Source organism: Aptenodytes patagonicus, chromosome 4, assembly GCF_965638725.1.
Source record: "Aptenodytes patagonicus chromosome 4, bAptPat1.pri.cur, whole genome shotgun sequence".
Lineage (NCBI taxonomy): Eukaryota > Metazoa > Chordata > Aves > Sphenisciformes > Spheniscidae > Aptenodytes > Aptenodytes patagonicus.
Genome location: NC_134952.1, coordinates 31,983,458 through 32,010,465, shown reverse-complemented (window position 1 = coordinate 32,010,465; position 27,008 = coordinate 31,983,458). Strand labels below are relative to the sequence as shown.

General features: G+C 35.9%; 1 protein-coding gene across 1 annotated transcript in view; it reads right to left on the bottom strand.

Moving 5' to 3' along the window:
* Window positions 1–27,008, bottom strand: part of CEP135 (centrosomal protein 135) — a 40,173-nt gene that overhangs the window by 6,137 nt on the left and 7,028 nt on the right. The window contains exons 4-23 of the mRNA XM_076336286.1: window positions 26,329–26,496; window positions 24,773–24,914; window positions 23,098–23,182; window positions 21,996–22,124; window positions 19,562–19,777; window positions 18,918–18,983; window positions 17,763–17,913; window positions 16,559–16,752; window positions 15,925–16,068; window positions 15,208–15,351; window positions 13,075–13,152; window positions 12,760–12,911; window positions 10,578–10,693; window positions 10,353–10,507; window positions 9,958–10,013; window positions 8,745–8,913; window positions 5,447–5,557; window positions 3,427–3,612; window positions 2,281–2,490; window positions 1,091–1,293 (exon numbers count right to left, since the gene is read on the bottom strand). Coding sequence (XP_076192401.1) covers window positions 1,091–1,293; window positions 2,281–2,490; window positions 3,427–3,612; window positions 5,447–5,557; window positions 8,745–8,913; window positions 9,958–10,013; window positions 10,353–10,507; window positions 10,578–10,693; window positions 12,760–12,911; window positions 13,075–13,152; window positions 15,208–15,351; window positions 15,925–16,068; window positions 16,559–16,752; window positions 17,763–17,913; window positions 18,918–18,983; window positions 19,562–19,777; window positions 21,996–22,124; window positions 23,098–23,182; window positions 24,773–24,914; window positions 26,329–26,496 — 2,875 coding nt within the window. The remainder of the gene's footprint in view (window positions 1–1,090; window positions 1,294–2,280; window positions 2,491–3,426; window positions 3,613–5,446; window positions 5,558–8,744; window positions 8,914–9,957; window positions 10,014–10,352; window positions 10,508–10,577; window positions 10,694–12,759; window positions 12,912–13,074; window positions 13,153–15,207; window positions 15,352–15,924; window positions 16,069–16,558; window positions 16,753–17,762; window positions 17,914–18,917; window positions 18,984–19,561; window positions 19,778–21,995; window positions 22,125–23,097; window positions 23,183–24,772; window positions 24,915–26,328; window positions 26,497–27,008) is intronic.

Below are 27,008 nucleotides of genomic sequence, written 5' to 3'. Positions count from 1 at the left end.
TAAAGCACTATGACTTCACTATTTATTATGTAAGTGATTCTTACTTTAATCAAAGTAAGGACAACAGGCATCTTCAGTAGGTAAGCAATTCACATTTACCATGGATTTAGTCTACTTGGTATTTTTTTTGTGAGCAGTTCTCATATGTTAAAATTTTACTTTGTTTGCTTTGAGATGCTTGATGAATCCACGTTGTTCTAAAGGAGTTAGAATACTCTCCAATATAAGAACATAAACCAGTTCAAGACTAAGAAAATTTGCGTTCTCTTAATAATTAAACTCAAGTTAAACTCTTCAAAGCCAAATAAAAATACGACATTTTGCTTAAAAAGCAGAGTTAAATTAGATTGCTTCCTGAAGCTAAGAAGAAAATCAGAACCTGTGAGAGAGGTGGTTATATATTTTGAGAATTGATACACTCTGATGCAAAGATTAACTATCCAAATCGTACTGCAATGCATACATACATTTACAGATGTACTCAATAGCTAAAAAAATTTACAAATTATCATGGGTTGACTGGTTCTGTAGTGGAAATAATGTCTGCAACAGAGCAGCCACTTCACCATTAGGTAGTTATGTCCACTAAGAGGCTCAGAAGGAAAGGATTTTAGTGATTGCACTGAAAAGATGGCAGAGTTATATCAGACAAGTGAACTTCAGGAAAAGAATTCACCTCCTGTGCCTGACTGATGTGAGAAAGAGTCATGACCAGCAGAGAAACTGAAGCAAACCTTCTGGAGTCAGTCTGGGAACAAATCCAGAGAGAAACTGAGTGCTTATTCTCAAGACTGTGAAAACTCAGCAGGGTGTTCCTTCCTTTTAGAGTAGGTTTCCTTTGGAACTCCTGTTTAAGTTTACTGCTTGTACTAAACTGATGTCCACCAGAGTGCTGATTAATGAAAGCGATATGAAAGATCTGTAAAGAAACTTTAAGTAAACGATGCCATGAAAGGCCAAAAGACATTGCTGCAAAAATCTGCTCAGCCGTAGTGAACATCAAGAATTTGACTTGGTGAATAAGTGTTGTCACACAGAAGAAGTTTCTTTGTGAACCACGTAACACATACATACACTTGTTAAAACTTACAGTTTGCTCTCGGCGAGTGTTAGCTTGTCTTTCAATAATTGAATTTCGGAATCTTTCTCATGGGATGTTAAATGGTTCTGAAATTCTTTGTCTCTACTAGTAGCCAGCAATGTTTCAAGATTCTGAACAGTAAGTCTCTCACTGGATAACTGCTTTTTCAGCAACTCTGCTTCTGATTTTATATCTTCTAATTCACCTAGAACCTAAGGCACAAATTTTATACATTAGTAATACACTGGTTTACAAACACAGAGAGTTCTCTTTCGTGAAGAGTTGTTATAAAAACTGAAATGATTGGAAGTTTCATAAAAATGAATAGGAAACTGAGCTCACAAAACAAATTAAAGCCTACAATTATTTAAAACTATAGTTAGTTAAAAACTATTCAAGCTGTACATCTGTCAAATGTTTTACTGGGAGCTGGATTACCGAGTGCTGGAAATGCTTAGGTAAGTACCCAGAACATTAATTGGCTTTTAACAGCAGTAGGCTTTTGCACAAATACAAAAATAGTATTTGCTATACTTCATTCTGTTTGACTGGGTTAGTTCATAATTAGCTTCTTGGCTTTTGCTGAAAATATAGGAATGCATGTTTTCCTCATCAGTTCTATGAATATAAACCAATTCTGTGGGGATGAGAACTACCGTTCTCAAGGTCTTGAATATTACAGTAACAGAAAGCTTGACCAAGTCACTAAGTAAAGACACAACAATTAGCTGTAAAGAAAAAAGTTCAGAAATTATGGATATTTAGAACTGTTTAAACTATTTCAAAATACTTAATGAACTTCAGCTGAATCTAAATTTCAATTTAATTGGAAAAATCCATTAGGGAAAAGTCTTTAATATCTAAATAGGAAGCGCACTATTCACTTTTTATAAAAAGTTGAAAATTTGAGTAAATTAAAAAACAGTACATAAACCCAAATAAATATGTCTCTGTGGTACAGCAAAAACTACTGCTGCCACATTTTGTCATGATAACGAATGAAACTCCCTCTTTTTGTACAAAAAACACAGATATAGATCTGTATACTGCAAAATTTATAATTTATATATAAATGCAAAACTAGTGATGTAAATTAACTTACCTTGCTCTCAGAAGTAATTTATTCTTTTCTCCAAAAACCATTAAAAGCAAAGGAAGATATTTTATTATAGCAAATTAAATTTGCCTTTGCTGCTTACCCTTTCATAATCCATGCTTTTGGATGTCAGCTGTCGAGATAGAAGTTCTTTGTTAGACTCAAGTTTCACACAGAGTTCCCTCACAGAAGCCAGGTCCGCCAACACAGAAGACTTATCCTGATTTTCACGTTTAATATCCTCTTCCAATTTGGACATATTTTTTGTAATGGAGGAGATCTGAGATTCATATGCTTGATGTGCAACGATATGCTAAACAAAGACAAATACGGATACCCATTTCAGTGTTAAGTGTTAACAGTTCTCTGCTAGATAACAGGGGTTTTTTTTAATACTTTCTTTTCCCTTCAAAATTAACTTTCCCTATAAAATTAACTTTATATTACATTCCTTTCCTCTCCTCTCCCTAAATCACAGCTAAGAAAACTAATAAACCATCTCTGCAATTTTTAATCACCATCTTGAAGAATTATACAAGTACTATACAAGAATGGAATGAGGCTGGATTCCAGCTTCAGAAGATAATTAAAGCCTAAAACCCCCAAAATACAATCTATTTTTTACTCAGCTTACATATTAAAGTTGCTAACTCTTTCTGGCTAATTAAAAGCATGGGACAAAATATGGTCAATCCACAACTTTTATACTCTAAAACGTCCCTGATCTCCATGAAGTTATTGCTTCTAAAATATAAACCTCATTATTTTCTATGCTGTTGGTCTAGGTTTCGGTATTACGGAATCCTGATTCTGGATTTGGACTACTACTATCAGATTTTTACCTTTAATCCAGCTACCAATGCTTCAAATACTTCATTCAAAGCTTCAAAGAAATGTAAGAACTAAGCTTACAAAACACTCATAAAGCTATATGCAAATATTTTGAAGCAACTAAACAAAAGGTTCTTACAGAGACAATAACATAATAGCAATGATGACCCAACAGAAGAGATCTAAAAGTATTAAAATATATGCTGTGATTCTAATTTTGGGAAGGCAGGGAAGGGAGGAGGAAAGCACATCTAACCAAAATCAGTTACTCTTTCGAAAACTCAGTGTCCACATGTGGAACATTCATGTATAGGAATTATTTTCCATTAAAGCATTAAAAATAGTATGTTGGCTTTATTAAAAAACACTTGAATGTATCCCACTTTCCCTGACAGAATTTCGTTGCACAAGTTATTACCCCTTGAATCTCTTTTTCCAGAAGTTCTACTCTCTCTCGAAGATGTCTCCGATCTGTATCTACAGAAAGGAGTTCAAGTCGTATTGAGCTGCTTTCTCCTTCAGCTTGATGAGCCTTCATTTCCCAGTCTTCAGCTTGCGTATGGAGCATTCGGAACCTCTCTAACAATTCTTGGTTTTCTTTTTCCTAGATGAAACAGTAAATCACTCTGCAATGATCAACATACCTTCAAGTTGCTTGATCTTATTTCACGCCTACTCCCTACAATATCTTCTTTTTTTCAGAAGAAAGTAGATCTTTCTCTATTTTCCTAATCCCACTATCTGGCAATTACTAAAGGGCATCATCCCTTTTGCAAGTCCAAATAGTAAATAAATACAGTGATGGCATTCAGTTTTATTAAATGGAAGTATTTACATTTAGCAGTTGTTAATGAGTTTCAAGGCTCCCAGGGGAGGGGTTATTTTGGATCTCTCTGTATTGTCAAGGGTCACATTACTGAGATGTACTGATCCTAGTGCTGCCCTTTCCAAGAAATTCCAGCAGGAGTCCATTTTCAGCTCTTTTACTTACTGTACTCTTACAAATACTTATATTACAGCAGTGCCTGAAAGACTGATAACATGTTCGGGCAGATACACCTAAGCAGTCTATCGTAAAAGTACAAAACTGCAAGCTTTAGTGCTTACAAGTTAGGCAGTGATAGAACAAATGTTGCTTGTGAATTTTAATTTGGCCCAACTGCAAGTGCATATTATAAGGCAGTGATTAATTTTTCTTCTTTATTTAGCTCCATTCTTTTCTTCCCCTGTTCATGTAATGCACAGTGGGATAAGCATATTGCTATTATGAATCAGATTTATCTAATGAGGAAGGCTACTGTTTTTGAAATTCCTTCTGTGTTTCCTGCAGAACTTGGAAGGTGCAGACAGAATGAGGTGGGGCATTAGGAAACAGAAACTCATGATTAAGCAAGTGAACACTGTGCAGAAAAGTAAATCCTTGTCTCCACAGGCAACGTCCAGATGTAATACTAGACCTGAAACCAACCTTTCATAATTGGTCACTGGCTGTATATTCTACAGCTTCTTGGTACCTGACTTGAATAACTGGAGTCTCATTTGCCAAAGATGTGGCCACATCTGTAGCTGAAGTGCTTTGGACATATGATGTATTATAAAATTCTTAAAAACTAAACTTCAAGTGTTTTAAATTGAGAGTTCTAAGCTAACATACTACTGACCTTAATTTTTTCTCTATGCTTCAGTTCTACTTGTAAAAAGTGGCTGAATTTACATGCATTCATCTAGACATGCAAGTCAAAGTCAGATCAAAAATCATTCTTTCCTATTCAAAGTCACATAATAAACTTGTCAGTTCATGTTGTCTTGACATAAATTCTATTTGTTTTAAATTATCATAAGTTTTAATGCACACACATCACACTTTTGAATCCAAGTATCAGGATAAAATACATTTAACGAGCACTGTTTTGTCAGTACAGCAAAAACTGTGAACTCTTATCATTCATAGAGAAAACATTCCAATGTGCTATTTTTACACTTTCCTGAAGAACTACATATAAAATTTCTTTTTAAAAGGTTTAAAATATTAAAAACCATCATATAAGCTGCTTGTTGCCTGCAATCATGAAATAGTACCAGATATTTTACTAGTTGCCTTGTCAAAACTCAAAAAGCAAAACAACATTCAAACATGATTTGTCTGTCATTCTCCAGTGTTATGGCCAACTGAAACATAATCAATGAAATTGTGATGTGCCAGAATTTATCAGTGCTTCAGATCTAATAAGGTTTTATATGAAACCACTAGTAGCTTGAAACACTGCAGACGAAAGAAGGAAAAAAAAGAAAAGAAGGAAATGGGACAGGCAGGGAGAATGGGACCCAAACCATACATTTCTTAATTTTTTTATTGTATCCTAATGAGAATGTGTTATACTCTAAAACTAATGGATTTATTGAAAACGGTAATGACTGCCTGGAGATTACACTTTTACCTTCGAAGCCATCAAGGTCTCAAATCTGGAAACTTCAGTTATATAATTATGTACCCTGGTTTTCATTTCTTCTTTTTCACGTATTGCATCTTCAAGCTCAGTACTGATAGCCTAAAGAGATTACATAAAGGCAAAACAGTGCCTTAAAGTAAGTTAATCACTATATATTACTGTATCAGACTAAATCAAAGTAATTGCATATGCCCTAGATTTTCGAAGCCCTTTGGGATTTGTAGGGTTCAGAAATAGCCCCTATTACCTTAGATACACCAAAGAGTTTTCCAGGCAAGAATAATCACAGAAAACAATGAATATCATACCAGTTCATAAAATCTGCAGCTTCCCTGATGACACACCCTACTGATCGTTGGAAAATTCAACATACAGATGTTTGGGAGCTGGGATTTTTCTAGCCTTATGATTCACTATGCCTGAGTGAAGGAAAGTTTTCTGTCATTAGAAAGTCAATTTTATAACAAAAGAACATTTATTTTGAAGTAGAATTGCAAGATAAAATAACTAAATGCATTATTAAGATCATATTTAGCCATCAAAAATGCACCATGGAATTTGTTTGAGATGTTAGAACTGCTAACTCTGTCCCTCTCAGGTTCAGCTCCCACCTTTCTCTGAGTCCTCTAGCCCAGAGAGCCAAAAAGGCAAGTATCTTCTTCTATCCCCACTATCAAATGTAGAGGAAATAGAGGATATTGCCTTATTTCTTTCCCTTCTTCTTTTTGTGGTATATTAATATTCATTAGCGGCAGCCTTTTTACTGTGTGCCTTACTTAGCATATTCTGAAATCAGTCTGCTTGTCTCCGTGGTAGCCTTCCCAAGCACACTGGGAAAGCTTTAGTCATCACATTATGATAATATTTAATATTTCATCTTATTAGATACCTGTGAATGGCATCTCCAATTTCAATAATAGACCCACATATCTATGTATTGTACCATAGGTTTTGCAAGAACTATTCAGGGTACTGCATCACTTACTTAAAACATCTTGCTATATTGTACTTTCTAGCTTCAGACTCAGCCAGGTTGACTGAGGGGAATTGAAATAAATGGTTTAGCTAACAAGGCCCTGATTATTTTTAGTGTTGGCATTTACAGTGAATTCAAACAAACATTTGTATCTCAGCATCAAAACTGTACAAAGCATTTGAGTCTCATGATGAGCTGCAGTAGTTGTATTTGCTATACAAATTGAATGTAATGAGTTGCAACAAAATTCTGGGCTAGCTCTTTAAATCACATTCACATATTCTCTATGTAGTCTTTCTAATGTTTAGCCCAATAAAAAAATGTTACTTACCCTATAAAACATTGGACATTTTTGTTATATATTGTCCATATGCACATTCTATTGTACAGGGACATCCATGTCATGCACTTGGAGCTGGCAGGCTTTTGGTCAGCAGTAACCAGCTGCTGCACAAAACCAACTCATTATTCCTCAAACTATGTGAGTGATTAACAAGACTGAATGCACTTCAGGCTCTCCAAGCCATGGATCCCAGACCCAGAGAATTCCAAGGAAGAAGAGATGGAGCAATGATGATTGGGAAGAGTGCAAATGGCCTTATACTACATAAACTCCTTATGCTCTTGAAAGAATGAGCCTTACACACCAGTGGTTGGTTTAACTTGCGGACCCCTGGAGAACATCTCAAGATGAAGATGCCACAAGAATAATAATGATGATAATCAAACAGTTTAATTCACTGAATCTCTCAACTATTTCTGTCTTGCAAAATTTTTATTTAACCTGCACCATCAACTTGAGATAGCTCATGTTTCAATAAAATATTCAATGATACGCTACGGAAATAGGCAATTCCTCAAGGCATTAAAGATTTTATTTCAACTTTGATTCTGTAACTGACGTAAGTTTAAGTCGTGCCTTTATCGCATGCACTTTACAAGGAAATGTATTTAACCATCAGCAGCTGAGAGGGACTGTATACCTCCCAACTGGAAAGCTGACCATAAATACACATGAACCAACTCAGAGTCCACTGGGCAATCATAACCCACTTCCCACCTGCTTTTTGGCCTAAAGCTGCTGACTGGCTAGCTGTTAACAAGGAGGTACATTATGACTCTAAACTACTGGAGAGCTAAGGAAAGATGAAATCATATAAAACTAATAGAAATAAAAATATATAACATAAAACTCTGCAAGCAGCCAAATAAAGTACCTGAACAGAATTCTCCACAAAAAACAAAACCCACACACAAAAAAAGCTGCAATATACAGCTGAACTCTAAGATACCACCTCACCATGACACCTACCTTACCAACGCAAAGACAATCCAATAAGAACATTTCTCCAGGGAAATAGATGGCACCTTTGAATTCACCATCTAAAAACCCCACACAACCTTGACACAATGGAAAAGGAACCCCTCCTATTCCCATCGACTGTGCATCCTTATCCATTCCTGAAATCAGGAAACAAATTCAGACTATTCAGGACTATCATCCCTTAAAAATAAGTTTTCTTCAATCCCTCTGTCTTGTTGCTTTTAAGCCCTCTTATATTTTCTCCCCCAAAATTAACCTTTCTCAACTCATCAGTGAAAGCAAAGTTCCTGCAGAGCAACACACATGAATGGAAACTAACCTTGCCAGAACTGGAAATTAAAAACCTGCCAATACCTCTTTACAGCCACCATTACCAAAGCTCACAGAACACAAACATTAAAATCTACATACCAAAACATTCTAATCTCAAAACGTGGCATACCTCGCTCAATACATCCAATGCTTCATGGAAACTAGATGAATGAAGCCAATGAATCACTATGCACCAGAACAAATTCAGATGTGCTAGCAATCTCCTCCCTCTCCCTTTCACCTGACTAATAACCTGATACCTGCTTTTGCGGTTTCTTGCTCTCTCAATAATCCCAGTTCCACAGATAATAAAAGCCAATTTTTACCAATTAAATACCAACTACCAAGTGATATAACCAATTAACATAATTTCATTATAGTATAAACAATTATGTCCTAGATTTATTTTATTTAGATTTCTTTTTTAATCTGGGGAAGGGTGACTAAACTGAAAGCTTGTCTATTTCTCCCCCACTGTACTGACTATGCTTAAGTATCTAAAGTAATTGCTTTTACAATTTCTGCCCAGTCATTTTTAATATCCCCGTGTTCAAGAAATACCAATAATTAAAGATACCAAATCAAAACTGAGGATATAGCGGTTTTGATGTACCACTATATGCAAGCAAGCAATAAATAGTTTAATACTTCAGTATTATGTACTGCCTTCATACCTGGTTTTCTCTGGCCATTGTAGCTAGGTCATCTTGCAATCGCCTGTTTTCTTTCAGAGCCATTTCCTTTACTCTTCCTGTTTCTGCAAGTTCTACATGGGACGTATCAAGCTGGCGATGCAAGCTAGATATCTCACGGTCTCTGTTGCTCAGCATGTCCTTCATCTGGCTATCAAGTGAAAATCTTATTTAAGTTGCCTCTTCTTATACTATACCACATACTGCTAAAAACAATCAGTTGTGGATTTTGGATATGCAAAAGCTTTTTTTTTTTTTTTTTTTAAAAAGGTAAAATTCTTGCTCTCTGAAGGCTAACAAACTTGAGTCTAAACATAAACATAAGCTAAGAATATAAAATGTCAATAAGCACAAATAAAATGGAATTAATTTTCAACTCTGAAGATGTATCTGGTAAGATGTATCTTATGCAAACAGCAATTACAGATACTTATGTTTATCTGTGTTTGGTAGTGGTTACAGTATGTTAGCCATTGCATATTTTATAAACCATAAAGGAAGAAGACAGATAGCTTACACTTGAAAGACAACAATCAAAAGAGTAAGGAAGAGATTAAATAAAAAAGTAGAAATATAAATACATGTGAATTTAAGTAAACTTTTGCATTAGTTTTTTGCCACAGATACTTCATGCATCAATGTACCAAATATTCAGTTACACTGGTCTTCAGATGTTTAAATATTGGTGTTTAAATATTTTCTTTTAAAAAGCTATAGTTTTAAAAGTCATGCTTAAAAAGAAGCAAGAAGCAAAGATCAGATGAAGCCCATCTAAAAACTACATAAATATATTTTAATTAAGACTGTACTGGTAGCTTAAGTTGGAAGAATTAGCTGCCAATAATTAAGAGTTCTGCTCTGAGTTTTACCTGGGTCAATCTAATAATATCTAGTGGAGTACTTAGAATACTAAAAAGCTACTTCTTAACTGAGAATTAAGAAATGTTATCAATTTAGGAAAATAAATATAGACAAACAATTGTTAATGGCTGTCTTAACAGTAACTTAGCAGCCTGCAGTAGAATTGCAGGGGAAGTCTCTTCAAAAGTTGTGTACATCTTTCTCGACACAGTACACTCCTTTACTTGACTTAAACAGAATTAACTCCAAAATAACTAAAATAGCCATCTACTTTCACTTTAAAACCACTAGATAAAATAAAACCACTGAAGAGGGCATCCTAGTCTTTACTTACTCTGTAGAGGACTCCAGCTCAGAAAGAGTTAGACGTAAATGCGTAATTGTTTTTTCCTATGAAAATAAAAGCAAAAGTTGTATTAGGTATTATTATATTGCAACATAACAGGATACTTCAAGTTAAAGAACTTTACATTTAAACCTTTATTTTAACCCTTCACCAATAAGCAACTGCACCTTTGCACATTCAAATTTCCAAGCTTCTTTTCTTTACTGAGAAAGGATTGTCTTGTCATCAAAAAACTCTTTGTATTGGCTAGGTCCAAACATAGTGTTTATGCGATGCTTAGAACTCTGCACAGGCTTTGTCATCAAGGCAAAATGCCTCCCTAAAATGTAACTGCTTTAAAAATCCCCAGATGGACTGCAAAGTAGTACTTTTACTGCACATACCTTGTTAGCCAAGTTGTCATCTAAGCATGCAATTCTTTCTGTTTTTTCATCTACAGTTTCTTGAAGACTGTCCTTTTCTTTGTCCAGAACAGTAATAGTACTTCTAAGCACATTGACTGCTTCATCCTGTGAAGTGCTCCTCTGGTTTAACCTATCTATAAATAAAAGAATAAGTACTTTGTATTTTAAAAACAGGAAATAAGCATAAAAATAACTAGTGATTACCTATTTTCTCCTCTAGCTTTACAATTTCTTCTTGAGCTGACTGCAGTTCATCCTTTTTGAGGGACAATCGGTGCTGTAAATCTTCAACAGACCTCTGGAGTTGGTCATTTAAGAGCCTGGAAAATCAGTATACAGTTGAAAGAAGTCTGAGACCTATTTAGGGTCATCAGCTTATGGCTCTTAAGCTGCCTGAAGTGCTGGAACAGTTCCAGTGTAACCTCATGATAGGGTTGTGTCATACCAACCAGCAAAACGGGGTTGTGTCATACTAACCAGGCTTCTCCCTCCCTCTCTGGGAGAGAGAGGACTATTAAGGCTGAGGCCAACACCGTTTGGTTGCTCTGGACCCCTGCAGCAAGTCCACCTCAACACCATTCCAAAATGGAGCATGGAGCCTCGGTGGAACCACCATGATAATCTGAAACATTCACTTCCTCTGATTTCTGTTACGCTTCATCATGTAACTCTTGTTACTTGTGTCTTTTGACCCTTCGCTTTGTAAAGATTTTGACATGTAGCTCATAGCAGTGAGTATCAGCCACACATTTTAAGAAGCAACAAAACTGACAGCTACAGTTCTGATCCTACTTTTAAGAAATACAAAGCCTGAAAGATAGATGAAACCATCTATCTACATAGTTGTTTTGCTTAGCAAGAAATATCAGAGTGACCTAGGAAAAAAAATGCAAAATGAAACTCCAAAGTAATTAAATGGATTATTTACAAAACAGGTTAGGAAATAAAAATCCCTCTGAAGTGGGATCCCACAAAAGCTAGAGAAGCTTTTCATTTTTAGAAAAAAACACCAGTCCGGAATACAGCGTGTCTACAGATAAAGATTGCTCTCACCCAGTTTAGAGTGAAACTTTAGAGGGGGGGAAAAAAGGGGGGGGGGAGGCAAACACAGCTATAACAAATTGCCACCATGCACAAAGTAGAACCAAATGCTGAAATGGCTGTAGCCCTACTCCTTATCTCCTCCTTTTTATAATATCAATGCTTTCCACTAAAATTATAAGAAGCCTAACAAGATACCTCACTTTTATGAATGTTGTCACAATTTTACCAACAAATACACTAATTGCTTTACTAACAGCCTTCTTTGTGCAATTGGGAGCATTAGATGAACTCCAAGGCCTGCTTCTCAGCTTCAGTTCTTCATAGTTATCCACCCTGCTATTGTACTGTTATACAGTGCAGTATAGTTCTGTTCAGGTTGGGGGTGGGGTGGGGGGTGTGAGCCACAGACCCTGGTTGCCCTTGTAAAACATCCAAAAGATCTCATCTACAGCATTACCTATCCTGTAGTGTTCTCTTACATCAAAGGCACTCATTTCCACCTAAACCAAATACCCGATTTCCAAATTTCTGCCCAGATTTATTTAGTACTCTATTTCCACTTTCTCTGAGCCTTCTTCTTGTTCCATCACATTTAGATAGCTGATGGGAGCTCTTTTCTAAAACAACTTTAAAAGAGTGCAGCAATGATCCTGCAAGTTTAAATAGGCCTTAAAAATACATGGCTGTACTTGATCCTCCAGTTCTGACTGAGCAAGCTGGTCAAATCCCCGCAGACTGCATCTATGGATCGTAAGATGTCAACTCTCAAAAGTGTAATATGTGTGTGATAGTATTAGCATATGAAAGAGAGTGACACAAGAAAAACAGCTCAAGTAAAATGCCATTACAGAATGACTCTCCATGAACCACTCATTTGTGGAATATCAATGCCTAATGCTTGGCATAAAATTTTCAGTATTACTGACAACTCTGTAAAACTGGCACAATTTGGTCCTAGTTTGCAAAGGCATCTGTCTTCCTTTTAACAAACAGCATTTGGAAATCCTTTTAGAAATTTTCTGTTCTGCTACATTCATAAGCAGAGAACATGGTTGTTAAAGGAAACAATTCTAGAAGGATGAGAAAGTTTTCATTTACAATTAGCCATAAAAATTATCAGTATACCTGGTCATCAAATAAGTCCAGGAGGAGCTTGCTGTGAAAAGCCACCACAGCACTTTCCTTAGTCATATTTACTTTTCCTTAAGACAAAACCAGTACCGAGTGATTTTGAACATATTTTATGGTCTTTCCCAGGAACTCAACTCTGCTATACGGTCACAGAACAAACAAAATTATGTTAGCATCTGTGAAAGACCACCACATTTTGTATTAGACTTACTGAAGTGAGCAAATCTCAGCTTTAAATTGAGAAGAATCATCAGATGTCTGGGCAAGTTTACTGGACTTCAATTTTAATTCATTTTCCAAAGAGTTTATTCTTTCTTTCAGGATAGAGACTGTAGTCTTTAGTTCACACCTTTCCATCTCAAACTGCAATTTAAAAAAAATAACCAAACATGTTATTGTTGTAGAAAGCTATCACAACTTGGCTTTTAAAGAAATTTAAGTTGAAAACAGCTAATAAAATTAATTGCTTGAAAAGTCTATCCTACTTTAGAAGTAATAAAAGCTTACTTCCTAAAAATGCACTTACTCCTTGAATGTTATTCTCCAGTTCTGAAATATCATGCTGCATCTTTGATTTTTCAAGGTTAGCTGCTTCTTGCTGAGTCTGAGATAGAAATACAGAATTACATTCATAAGATACACATTTTTAGATTTAACCATAGATATTTAAGCTTAAAGTTTAAGAAAACATTGCTCTATTTTCTTAGATGAATGACCAAATGCAAAGTTCTCTCTATAAAACTACAGAGCATTAGCTGAAAATACACCACTGCAGTTCAATATAACATCACTGAGTTTAGTTTTGGGTTTTGGCTGGTTTTTTGTGTTTTTTTTTTTTTTTAAAGAAAAAGTACAGTTATATTTGGTACCAACCAAATTAATATTTGGGAGTTGTTGTAGAAAGATTACTGAGCTACAGGGCAATATGAAAGGTTGCAAGCACTTATAGCTTAGTGTCCTAAGCTGTCTGAAATTAATTTATGAAATTATCATTAATATGAAATGTAAGACAGATTACAAAGCTAACTGGTCTTTCTCCAAGTCTATGAAGAAATTTTTTTTAAATTATTTGTCTGTTCTCTGACTTCTGTGCGTAAGTGCAGTGAAATTATTAAACAAACTCTCAAACTTCCTAGAAATGCCCGAGATCAGTGTTTTTGTGCAGATATTTAAAAGTGGCACACATACAAAATGTTGGTAGTCACCTACAGGAAGAAAGGATGGAGCTGGAAGCACATCGCTTCCACTGCATGCGCATGCTTTAAGCAAAGAGGTCAAAGTTACTGCCACTGTATTCAGATACACTACAGTTCTCTATTTCTGTGGTAGTAAATCAAACTACAGAAACATTCATCGTACAGTCAATCTTGACATATGTTGTCTTTGGATCAGTCCATTAATATGATTTTAAATTTCTGAATTTTCAGGACATTTTAAAAACCTGTATGCATTATATTAATGACCCAATATACCCCCCTGAAATCATATGCTCTTGACTACAACCAAATAAGACATTAATGCACATTAATACCAGACATCAAAAGGTCAGAGTAACAGGAAAATTGTTGCATTAACAAATTTTTTTTAAAGGTTAAAAATAATGAAACTTGGATTGCTATGAATTTATGTTTGATGGTTCAGTTATATGCATTTAAAATATACTCTGCTACAAAATGCAACAATAACTAAAGATTAGTTAATATGAAAAAGTCCCTAGTCCCCAGTTTGTGGGATAAGAACCATGTGTGACACACAAGCATCTTCGAAGTAGTGCATACACACAAAAATATTCTGTGGTTGGGCTTCATATCTAGGTTCTTCACACAAGGCGATGCCATGCTCATTCTCAGACACTTAAAGCATGTTCCTCTCCCCCTATACCCACCTAGGAACTGAGTTTACAAGGATAATTCAGAAAATTCATCGAGCTCTCTCAAGTGAGTTTGAAATCAGATAAGTTCAAAAGTTATTGAAAAGGGGAACTGACAGGACAGCCAGACTGTCCTGGTTTCGGCTGGGATAGAGTTAATTTCCTTCCTAGTAGCTGGTACAGTGCTGTGTTTTGGATTTAGGGTGAGAACAATGTTGATAACACACCGATGTTTTAGTCCTTGCTAAGTAGTGCTTACACTAAGTCAAGGACTTTTCAGCTTCTCATGCTCTACCGACTGAGAAGGCTGGGCGTGCACAAGAAGCTGGGAGGGGGCACAGCCAGGACAGCTGACCCAAACTGGCCAAAGGGATATTCCATACCATATGACGTCATGCTCAGCATATAAAGCTGGGGGAAGAAGAAGGAAGGGGGGGACGTTGGGAGTGATGGCGTTTGTCTTCCCAAGTAACCGTTACGCGTGATGGAGCCCTGCTTTCCTGGCGATGGCTGAACACCTGCCTGCTGATGGGAAGTAGTGAATGAATTCCTTGTTTTGCTTTGCTTGCGTGCGCGGCTTTTGCTTTACCTATTAAACTGTCTTTATTTCAACCCACGGGTTTTCTCACTTTTCTGATTCTCTCCCCCATCCCACTGGGGGGGAGTGAGCGAGCAGCTGTGTGTTGCTGGCTGGGGGTTAAACCACGACACAGACACAAACATGGCATTATTGTATAAGCCTTCCCTATGTGCCACCTCACTGGAAGCAATGAAGCTATAAAAGCTCACCTTTAATTTTTCTCTGAGGCTTTCTTTTTCTGCCATTAGTCTTCTAAAGTCAGTCAGTGCAATGTCTCTTTCTTCTTCCACGTGACTTTGAGAAACTAAACTGTGTTTTGCTTCTCTTCTCATCCTGTTCAATTCACCCTGAGACTTTAAAAGATTATCATTTGTTAGCATATGTGGATTGCAATTAATACAGTGTACACACTAACAAAAAAGAAAGTTTCAATGCTGTTATTATAATAGAAGTGGTATTATAGCCTTATTTTTCTCTAGATAACTAAAATATATTCCCTAAATCATGCAGTGGCATGACAACTTATGCCGCCAACATACTCATCATCCTTTTACTGTTCCAAGTATAGCCTAACTTCAGTCTGTTTTCTTATCAGTTAACTAACACTTCTTCCTTGCTTTCTAGCCTGTATCCTTACCCAACTTTCTCATGCATTTTACTGATTTCCCCCCCCCCCGATCTTTCTCATTTCCAAATGCCAGTACCGTAAGTTATAATGGCTTTGAAGTTAATACACTAACTTTGGAATACATAATTTTATTAACATGTAATAAAAATAGGTATATATTTTATTATTCTTGGTTATATTCCAGTAGCTCTATACTCCTCAAGTTCTATTATAGAGAGAATTTTTTTCATTTTAAATAAGCAACAGTACAACAAGCGTTAATCGGTTATTTCAATGCCAATTATAAATCTCTTCTTACCTGCTCATAAAGAACATTTAATCTATCTCTTTCTGCAGTCAATAATTTGACATTGGATTGAATTTCTATCATGTGTTGTTCAAATCTGTCTAACATGGACCGCAGCTCATCTCTTTCTCTGGTGATCAATCTAAGATCTTCACTCTGCAAAGTGATTAATAAAATTTATGTTAAAATTTGCTAATTAAAATATTTGGATAAGTAATACAAAAAAAAAAAAAAGAACTCACACTATTAGTAATACATGAAAAATACCTACATAATGAATTTTAATTGCAAGAAAAAGCCTGGCCTTGGTGGTATAATTTAAACAATAAGAACTAACTGTTAAGGAGAAAAAGTAAACCAGCTAACAATAAGATTTCAACCTTTTTCTGTTTATCATCTGTTCTATTTATTTCAAACAAACTGATCAATAATTACTCAGTATGTTACTGTAAAATGTGAATAGGAAAATAAAACACAAGTTCACTGGAGTTTCTCTCAGTTAATTTTTTATGTTAAGAATGTAATTTACAAAACTACTACCAGTCATTTACTGCTACTGAATTTAAAAATATAGTTGATAGCTCCTTAAATGGTTCTACAGTATTGCCATTATTTTTTCAGCTTGTCTTGACAGCAGGAACTTTACCTTCTCTGGAGTCCTACGGCTTGGGCTAGGCCTTCGTTTTAACATTTTCTGAAGATATTCTAATTCTCGCTTATAATAATCTCTGTCATCTTCTAAAGTCTTTACAAATGCATCTAGACGAGATGGAGATTTGTCTCCTAGGGCTATACCATATTCTAATCTCATTCTTTCTATTTCTAGGACAAGTTCTCGTTCTGCAGAAAAAGAAATAAAAACAACTGTATAGGAACCCCATGAATTTCCACAGAGACATTTGCATTTGGGATGGACTAACTCCCAGCAACCATCTGGGCAGCAAATCTGCTGAAAAGGATGTAGGAGTCCAGGCTGACAGTAGGCTAAACATGAATGAGTAAGTGTGCTTTGGAGCTGATAGAGGCCTAACAGCATATTGGGCTGTATCAACGGAGACAGAGACTGAGGGATGTGATTATTGCCCTTTACTTAGCACTCATTAGAGCGCATTTACAATGCTGTGTTCAGTTTTGTCCCCCCTAGTACAAGAAAGGTGTTGATAAACTTGAATGAGTCCAGGGGAGGCCCTCCAAGCTGGTCAGGGAGCAGAATACTTGCCCTATGGGGAATGGCTGAGGGAACTGGGCTTGTTCAGCCTGGAGAAGAGCTGGGGACCCAAGAGCAGACTGACAATACCAAGAGGGGGTTATAGATAACACGGAGCCAGCTTCTTCACAGAGGTGCACAGTAAGTAAACAAGGAACAATGGTGATTAATTGCTACAGGCAATTACAAGCAATACAGGGAAAAAATTGTTTACTCTGAGGATAAACAAACATTGGAATGGGTTGCTTAGAGGTGTTGTGGAATCTCCATCCCTCAAGGTTTTCAAGATCCAACTGGATAAGGCTCTCAAGAAACAGTCTGAATTCACTCATTCAGAAAGACAGAGAATAAAAACATTTTTGGACAAAAGAAATTATTTTGTATGAAACTGCCATAGTATTAGTATTAGGATGTTCTGTGGGATCACAGTAAAAAGCTCCACTTTCAGTTCTCACATACAGAATGAAAACATGTTTCCGTGACAAAAGTTTTCACTTCAATTCTGACTGAAGACCTACAGTCTTCTTTTAATTTACATATATCAAGTCTTTTAGTATTATTAGCTGTATCTTAACTAGGTAAGGTTTTCCATTTCAAAAAATATAGGAAGAAAATTTACAGGAATCTACATTTGATGATTCACCTTTTATTTCCATGTTCTCTGTTTTTTCTGTCAGCCTTTGTTTCTCTTGTTCAAGCTGGTTTAACAACAGTTCAAGATTCTCTTTATCGTCTGCTTTTCCAAAGAGTTCTTCACTTAGTCTCTTGTTCTCCCTACGACATGAGCACAACTCCTGAAGTAACAAGTATTATTACAAAAATTAGAAGTGCCAATAGAGACATTTGGAAAAAATTATTTAACATTTTGTTAAACTTTTAATATTCAACACTGTTTACATCTGTTTAACCTGGATGTTTTATCCTTTAACATTTGTTAAAGGCTATCATTGTTTTTATACTACTTTTTATTACATCAAAACAAGCATTACTTTTGACACGGTTTGCAATCAGTAACAAAACAAACAAAAATTAACCCTTGTTTAATTCAAGAAACCAACCAGAAGGATAGTGGGATACAAATGTGGAAAAAAGAAATAACTAAAGCAAGAAATAATTTTTAATGGCATTTAGTAACACTGTTGGTGTTAAAGTACATCACAATACGGCATCTCAGTCAACCCAATCCTGCAGCTAATCAAATGCCATTCGGCATGTCTTTCCTATAATCTGCTGCCCTGAAAATGAAATATTTTTGTATTTTCAAGTTCACTAGAAATACTAAAACAAAATACTGTACTCAACTAATACACAACTTGCTATATGCTGGAAAGAGTTTGATCTTCAAGGAATTCATAATACTGATGTTTTTCATCTGGGCTACTATGCTTTGGTTCTGAGTGAGCCAAGTATTGCATAATTATTCACATGCTGATTAAGAGACAAAGTAGTTTCTAAATGAAGAAAATCCTCTAGGATGTCATAACTCATTTGTGGTAAAAATTATTATGTCATGGAAATTACAACTTCAGATAGCAGAAATAAGGAAATGTACAATAAGGACATAGTCAACCATACTGCCTACAGAGGTTTCTTTCAGTTTATTTTTGCAACAATATGATGTAGCTTCTTTAGCTCTTTCATTTATTAATTAGTTATTTATTACAATAGAGTTTTGGGGTACTATAAAAGTTTTCTTGTTAATTGTTAGATTGTTAATTTTTATAATAAATGAAAGAATCATGTGGATGACAGTAAGATAAAAATGCTACAAACAAGAACTGAAAGTATTTTTACTTACTGATTTAAGCCTTGTTACTGTTTCTTCAAGATCCTGTATTTCACTGTGTTTTCTTTCAATTTCTTTCTATCAACCAAAATTAACCTATATGTTAAAAGTTACATATTCAAAATGACAACAATTCCTTTGTTAAAAAAAAATTAAGGAAACAGACTATTTTTGTAAGAAATAAAGTATAATTAGTTCCTTGTAATCTGTCAATTTTTAAGTAGTAAAGCTCCTATGAACTGAAAGCACAAAAAATGTGTGGTATACACACCCATGCTCTTTTGGAGCACAATTGAATAAATCATCGCATGACTCCTCATAGAAAAAAACCCTCCAAACACAGACATCACTATTGCAAATATCTATTACCTATCAATAGTTTTAAGTATCCCAGAATTTTATTTCATACTAAGCTAATGGAAGAAGGAAGACGGATTACCTCTTAACTAAACTCATCTCACCTAATACAGTAAAGAGACAAAATTGCTACGATTAATCATCTTTTAGTGAGAAATTCTGTATAATATTAAGTAAACTGGAAAAAATATCTTTTTAATCTTCCTTTACAAGCCGGCAGGTCATTTGTTGCAATTAAAAGATATAAAGCCACCTAAGAGCTGAGCAGATCCTTCACACTGTAACACATTAGTGATTACCTTTGCTTCTCCTATTTCCTTATCTGCAGTCTCGAGCACAATTTCCTTGTGTCTTTCCAACTGCTGTGCCAAGTGGTCTATTTCATTCAGTTCTTGACACAGTTCTTCATTTTTATTGCTTAAATGCACTACCTCACTAGTCACATTTTGTTTAGTGTCCAAGAGGTCTTGAATGCGATTTTCAAGTTCTTTGTTTGTTTGTTGAAGATACTCAACCTGAAAGATATTTTTTATTAAAACATTAATATGTATTGTTAAACTAGGTAGCAAAAGTTCTTCCCAATCTTCTGAAATATAGTATCTCTATATCCATAGCAAAAAAGAGACATCCTGTTAAAAATGGCAAGATTTTCTATTTTTGGAAGTTAATGTTTATCAACATGAAAAAATATGATTTTACAAAGGTGAAGGAATTCATTCCTACACTGTTCTTTATTTAGTCTCCAAAACCTGAGGTTTGTTCTAAAAACAAAGTACTGAAAAGCAGAGATCTGTATAGAAACCTGTCTTGGGCATCAGTCCGGTAGACCCAGTGTACTCAGTTTTCCTAAATTTCACAAGATATGAGGACACATTCTTCTCTCCACCTTTGTAGTGTATTTGCTAGGCTTAGTCTCACTGTTAACTCCTTCATGAAAGTGAAGCTTTACAGATCAGATTCCCAAAACCTATCTTGCCCCCAACATATCTCAGCACCTTAAACACAATATCCTCAGAAATCCTGCTCTACAGACATTGTTTTTCCCAGTATACCTTTCCCTGAGAGTAAAGGAAAGAGAGGCAGGGATGTAGAGTAGGAATAAAAAATATACACAATAAGTTACACTACCCAGGAAAATGGGAGCCTGGAGTATCTTGAAAAGATTCAAGATAACAGAGGTGCTCCACTTCCATCTCCACACAACTTTCCTCAAAACTCCAGAAAGAAGTATTACTGTAGACACAGAAGAAAGTCTGAGCCCTCTCATAGTCATGAATACTACTACATAGAGCTATCCATCCATTTATTGCCAGAGAATAAAAGTGGTATATTGGCACTGAGCCTGAGCAAATAGTCTTGATGGCCCAAAACCAGCTTCATGCAGCTCTGGGCTCACTCTCTGTACAATCAATTTGTGTTCAGCATGACTTACTAATTCAGGATCACTGAACAAAGTTGTACTGCTTCCAAGTCATAGCTCATCCTGTATTTTTGCAGCACTGAACCTAAGCTAATAATCTCTGCAATGTGGCTCTCATGCCACTGTACATCATGCACAGTCAATATACAAAACATCTAACTCAGTTCGAAAAACAGAGAATTGATGGTATAAATCCAGAGATGGGCTTTACTTGATGTGTACTCCAGCCTGTCTTGTATTATTATTTTAAATCCTCATTCTGAGACCAATATTGAATGCATGCTAATATGCACAGTAAACACAAACATCTTTATCCTAAGCTTATCCTTTCCTTGCAAGTCTATGTTGGAGTAAAGGTGGGGACGATTTGAATTCAATGAGGAAGGTTCCCCACTATCTGATGAGATTATCTGCAGAACTACTCCTTATCATAATTACATATACCATTGTTAGTTCCTAAAACATAAATGGTATGTATGGGAAAAAAAATTAAAAAAATTAAAGAAAATTGAAAGAAAGTAAGTATTTTCAAACTTGGTGAAAACAGTGTATCACAGAAATTTTCTGAATACTCTCAGATTAACATTACTACGTACAATAGAATTCTTTACGAGAACCATTCTAACAGACTTTTAAAACAAGAAATGAAATTTCCTTAGACAAGAAACACTGCCACCTAAAAAGCAAAGCAAGTTAAATTGATTTATTTTATATCTAATAGTGATTTTTTTTTAAAGAGCTAGAAGTTTTGTGGGTTTTTTAGATTGCTAGTATTTTTAGTTTTGACTAAACTAAAAGTTTGGCCCCTCACTGCAAGAAGGACATTGAGGTGCTGGAGCATGTCCAGAGAACGGCAACGAAGCTGATGAAGGGTCTGGAGAACAAGTCTTATGAGGAGCGGCTGAGGGAACTGGGGTTGTTTAGCCTGGAGAAAAGGAGGCTGAGGGGAGACCTCATCACTCTCTACAACTCCCTGAAAGGAGGTTGTAGCGAGGTGGGTGTCGGTCTCTTCTCCCAAGTAACAAGCGATAGGACGAGAGGAAATGGCCTCAAGTTGCACCAGGGGAGGTTTAGATTGGACGTGAGGAAAAATGTCTTTACTGAAAGAGTGGTTAAACATTGGAAGAGGCTGCCCAGGGAAGTGGTGGAGTCACCATCCCTGGAAGTATTTAAAAGACGGGTAGATGAGGCGCTTAGGGACATGGTTTAGTGGGCATGGTGGTGTTGGGTTGATGGTTGGACTCAATGATCTTAGAGGTCTTTTCCAACCTTAATGATTCTATGATTCTAAACAACAGTAATAAATCCATTACCTGCAAATTCAAATGGGCGATAAGCTTCTCATTACTTTTACTTCTCGATTCCAGAGAGATAACCTCATGAGAACGCCCACCATCCAATGCTAGCACTAGGCGTTCTATTTCTTTGTCTCTTAGCTCAACCTTTGAGGGGGGGAAAAAAAAAAAAGTTCTTTGGTATCTTCTATACCATTTAATAGAACCTTTGTTCAAATAAACACCTATATAACATTTAGTAAAAAGATATGTACCTAATAATGCAATTTTTATCTTTAATATCAATTTTTTTAAAATTCTGGATTTTTCTGAAAAAGTTATTTCTTTGAAAGAAAAATAAATTAATCAAATAGAATTTGTGGAAAAATACCCACAAACCTGAAACAATTCCTACTAGATTATTTTCTTGAAGAGAAACCAACAATTTTCATTTAAAGTGAAGTTAATGAATGTTGCAAATTAACCGTCTGAGACTAGCATTTAAATTTAGGGAAAAAGCTTTTAAATCAGCTAATTCAGGGACTATTTCAGTCACTGAAAAACAGGGAATACTGGAAGAGGAAAACCAAGACGTGAACCAAAAAAAGAGGATGGTGTCCACTAATCCCCAGATATTGAAAGATGTAACAACATATGAACAATTGATGCAATTCCCTCACTTAAAGATTTATACGTATCTTACCAATCCACTCTAATTAAAATATTGTAAAATCTGTTGTCCATAAATTAACTATCAAAAATTAAAAATTCAAAAAATGTAACCAGTTCAAGCAGTGAAAAATATTATCCTAAGATATCTGTGGATCAAATTACTATTTTGGACCAGTTAATGCTTCTGCACTCAAAAAGCCTACACATACACAAATTCTACTTACGACCCATCAAGTTTAGCTTATTTAATGTAATTTTAATACACAAAATATATCAGCAAAAGCAGCGGGCAAGTATTTTATCATTGCTGCTGTCTCCAAAAGCAGAGGAGAGAAATAGCTCAATGTAGGCAAGTTAGTATTTCACAAGCCCTACGATGTTCTCCCAGTGAGGTTAAAACACAAATTATAATCAAGGTCATTGCAATGGCTACTACAGCCAAATAATAATACAACATCTGTAAACATACCTGTTTGCTATAATTTTTCATTCCACGTTCAGATATCTCCAGCTTTTCCTGTAGCTCTGTTACTTCTGACTGAAGCTCATGAATTCTAAAATGTACCAATATACTGTTTATGTGGATTCATGGAAGAATCTCATATATGCAACAATTCAATATTAGTATTTTCTCTTTGCTCCTGAACATAAATATTTCACAAAAAAATAGTTTTGTTCATACAAAAATATTAATGCAGAAGCCATTGTTTGAGATATTGTAGTGGGTTGACCTTGGCTGGCTGCCAGACCCCCACCCAGCTGCTCTCTCACTCCCCCTCTTCAACAGGATTGGGGAGAAAATAAGATGAAAAAGCTCATGGGTCAAGATAAAGACAGGGAGATCATTTACCAATTACTGTCACGAACAACACAGTCTCGACTTGGGGAAAATTAATTTATCATCAATTAAAAATAGAGTAGGATGGTGAGAAACAAAGACAAACTAAAAACACCTTTTCCCCACCCTCTGCTGTTTTCCAAGCTCAACTTCACCGCTTCACTTCTGACTCTTACACCTCCCCCCTACTCCAAGTGGTGCAGCAGGGATGGGGGATGGGAGCTGTGGTCGCAGCTTTGCTGCTCCTTCCTCCTCACTGTTCCCCTGTTCCAGCGTGGGGTCCCTCCCATGGGATACAGTCCTTCATGAACTGCTCCAGCATGGGTCATCTCCACACGGTACAGTCCTTCAGGAGCAGACTGCTCCACCATGGGTCTCTCACAGGCCACAGGTCCTGCCAGAAAACCTGCTCCTGCGTGGGCTCCTCTCCACGAGCTGCAGTTCCTGCCAGGAGCCTGCTCCACGGGCTGCAGCTTCCTTCAGGGTATATCCACTTGCTCCAGCATGGGGTCCTCCACGGGCTACAGCGTGAATATCTGCTCTGATATGGTGCTCTCCAGAGGCTGCACAGACAACCTGCATCACCATGGTCTTCTCCACGGGCTGCAGAGGAATCTCTGCCCCCTCCTTCTTCACTGACCTTGGTGTCTGCAGGGTTGTTTCTCTCATTTTTCTTACTCCTCCCTCTCACTGCTGCGGCGCAGCATTGTTTTTCACCCTTTCTTAAATACATTTCCACAGGGAGCTTGGCTGATGGACTCAGCTGTGACCCATGGTGGGTCTGTTTTGAAGCCAGATGGAACTGGCTGTGTCCAGCACAGGGTAGCCGCTGGTCTCTTCTTGGAGAGATTACCCCTGCAGTCCCCCCGCTGCCAACACCTTGCCATGTAAACTCTCTACAGATATATTCTAAATAAGAAAAAAAGAATTGACTTGAACCTTTCATAATACAGGTTCCCAAGCCAAAAATAGTATTACAAGAATATTTTAGTCTTCCAAAATAAATAGGAAAAATCAGTTTACTCCTATGCAAAACATTACACCTAGCTTTTTTCCAGAATACCCAATCTAAAATTAGTTATAACAGTAAAACCAGTATAGAAATCTTAAGAGAAGTCCTTTAAGGAAATAAGCAGCTTATTAAATATCCATTGCAACTTTGTCACAGGCAGTGCCGTCAATCGCTACGCAAAATCCTATTTTGTTTGAAGCAAATTTGAAAGGCAGAAGGAGGGTGGGGGTTGGAAAAAAATCACAGCAGATATTTAACACCTATACTTCAAAATTTAAAAGTTCTTTAGATTACCGATTATCAGCCACCTGAAGAAGGTCTGCGATATAAGGGTCCTCTGGCTGAGGAACTGGATAGGCACTAACACCTGATGGAGGGACAGGCTGGTCTATCTGCATGCGTTGACGCCTGAAGGGAATGCTTCTTTTTCTGCCACCTAAAAGCCCAAACCCAAACGCCTATTACTTGGAGTTAAAGCAAGGGAATCTTCTTCTTTAATACAAATGAAATTTCCTATTTATTCCACTGCTTCTGAACTGGCACGTTTCACCATTTTAATCTTACTCTAGTAAGTTGATAAAATTCGTACATTCTAGACAACACCATTCTTGCAGGTTAGTATCAGCTTTGTCAGTTTTATAATAAGAAAACATGCAAAGTTCAGTATAAGTAATTTTCCCCCCAGTGTTTAAGACCCTAAATGTTCTACAGTTCAAACTTGTTGACTCTGTTAGTGATTTACCTTACTAAAAAAGCTAAAATAAAACATCACAAAAGACATTTTGATTTCACATTTAAGAACTATTTTATGACTGAACTAACCTCTGCATTGTTTAGTAATGCTTTTTTTCCTTCTATCCTATTGTCATTCCAGTGAATGAATATCGTAAGCATATCAAGCAGAGTAGGTTATTCGCTTGCATGGTAACATTATATTAAAAACAAAGCAAAACATAGTATTATTTCCAGAGGGAAAAATTACTCTTCATCACATGATTAAATAAGAACATACAATATTTGATGATGTAGTATAGAAAAATCCCAGAAGACTGGTGACCAAGGGGCAAGTATGCAGAAAGACAGACAAAAGTGTAACATGGCATCTTTGAAGCGAAGGACATGAAATGCAGAAAGGTGTGGAAAAATAGAGAGGAATTTTAATTTCACCTAACTACCTATTACTTTCCCTCAGATGCCAAAAATACATAGGTAATTCAATGACTTGGAAAGAAAAGACAATTTCAAAATTTCACAAAATACTTCTCACTATTTTCCTTAGCTTGAAAAAAAATTAAGAAAAAGGAAACCTGGAGAAAGAAATTAACCTGAAAGTAACGTCCAGAACATTTTAAGTTATCAAAAGGCTCTTTAAATACTGTAAGTTTTCAGACAGTTGGAATATTTATTTGTAGACATATTTTGCATCTTGCTACTTTTAGATCTTGGTTACAAAAATCTGAATTAGTCACTTACACATCATCAATTAGCTGTCAAAAAGATTCAAGTGTCAAACAACCTGTCTCTGACTAAATTAGGTGCAGCATTAAAAAAATAAAAACAGCTGTTGATTAACAGTGCTTTCCAGTCACATTTTAACTTTATAGTCTTCTATTGAATCTAAGTTTGTATTCAAATTTGTCCCTAACACAAGTGATGTGCTAATGAAACTTCTTCCATACAGAGAAAAAGACTGAATTCAGAGCCAAAACTTTCAAAAGGTAATGTTACTCTATTGGATGGTTATTTTACTGTAGTAACTTTTCTTCCTAGAGGACAAAAAAATATTATGTTCTGAAGAGCCAAAAAAAGCCCAGAGAAAAGTTAAAATATCTGTGATTATTTACACTCACCAGGTGTTTGCACCACTGCTTGCAGGTTCTTCTCCTGAAGCTGCTGAATTTTTTCAGTCTTGGCTTTGTTCTCTTTTTCTAGCATTTTAATTTTATGTACGTATTGGTTATTCAGAAATTTCAAGTCAGCCGTTTCATGTTCAACCCTCCTTAAGGAGGCTTTCAAATCTTCAAGGGAGAGAAAAATCAATATTATCTTTCTTATTCATTATTATTTTCCCTAGTAGCACCAAAATAGGCATAAAGAGAATCCTATATTCTTTTTCCATAACATGAAATTTTCAAATACATATACGTATGTGTATATATGTACACACAAACACACAAAAATATGTATTTATACATGTTATACAAACAAAACCCCTTTGTAGAATAAAGGCACATTTAACAGTAGTATTTAATTTTAAATTAAGAACTAGCACTTCAAGGTATGAAAGTAGATGTTAAAAAGTTCTAACATTTTCATGTTTGATTAAAACAATGATTTGCAGGACCTCAGAAGCTTTTTAACTACAAAAGAAATGTCTGTGCATGAGCCTTAATTCATTAAAGGCACCAAAGTCAATGACCACTCACACTCACGTATAAGTACAGATAAATGAATCTGCAGATCAAGGATTTGGCCGCAATTTTATTTTGGCACGGAAGGATTAAAAAAAAGTATCATAATTTTTATATTA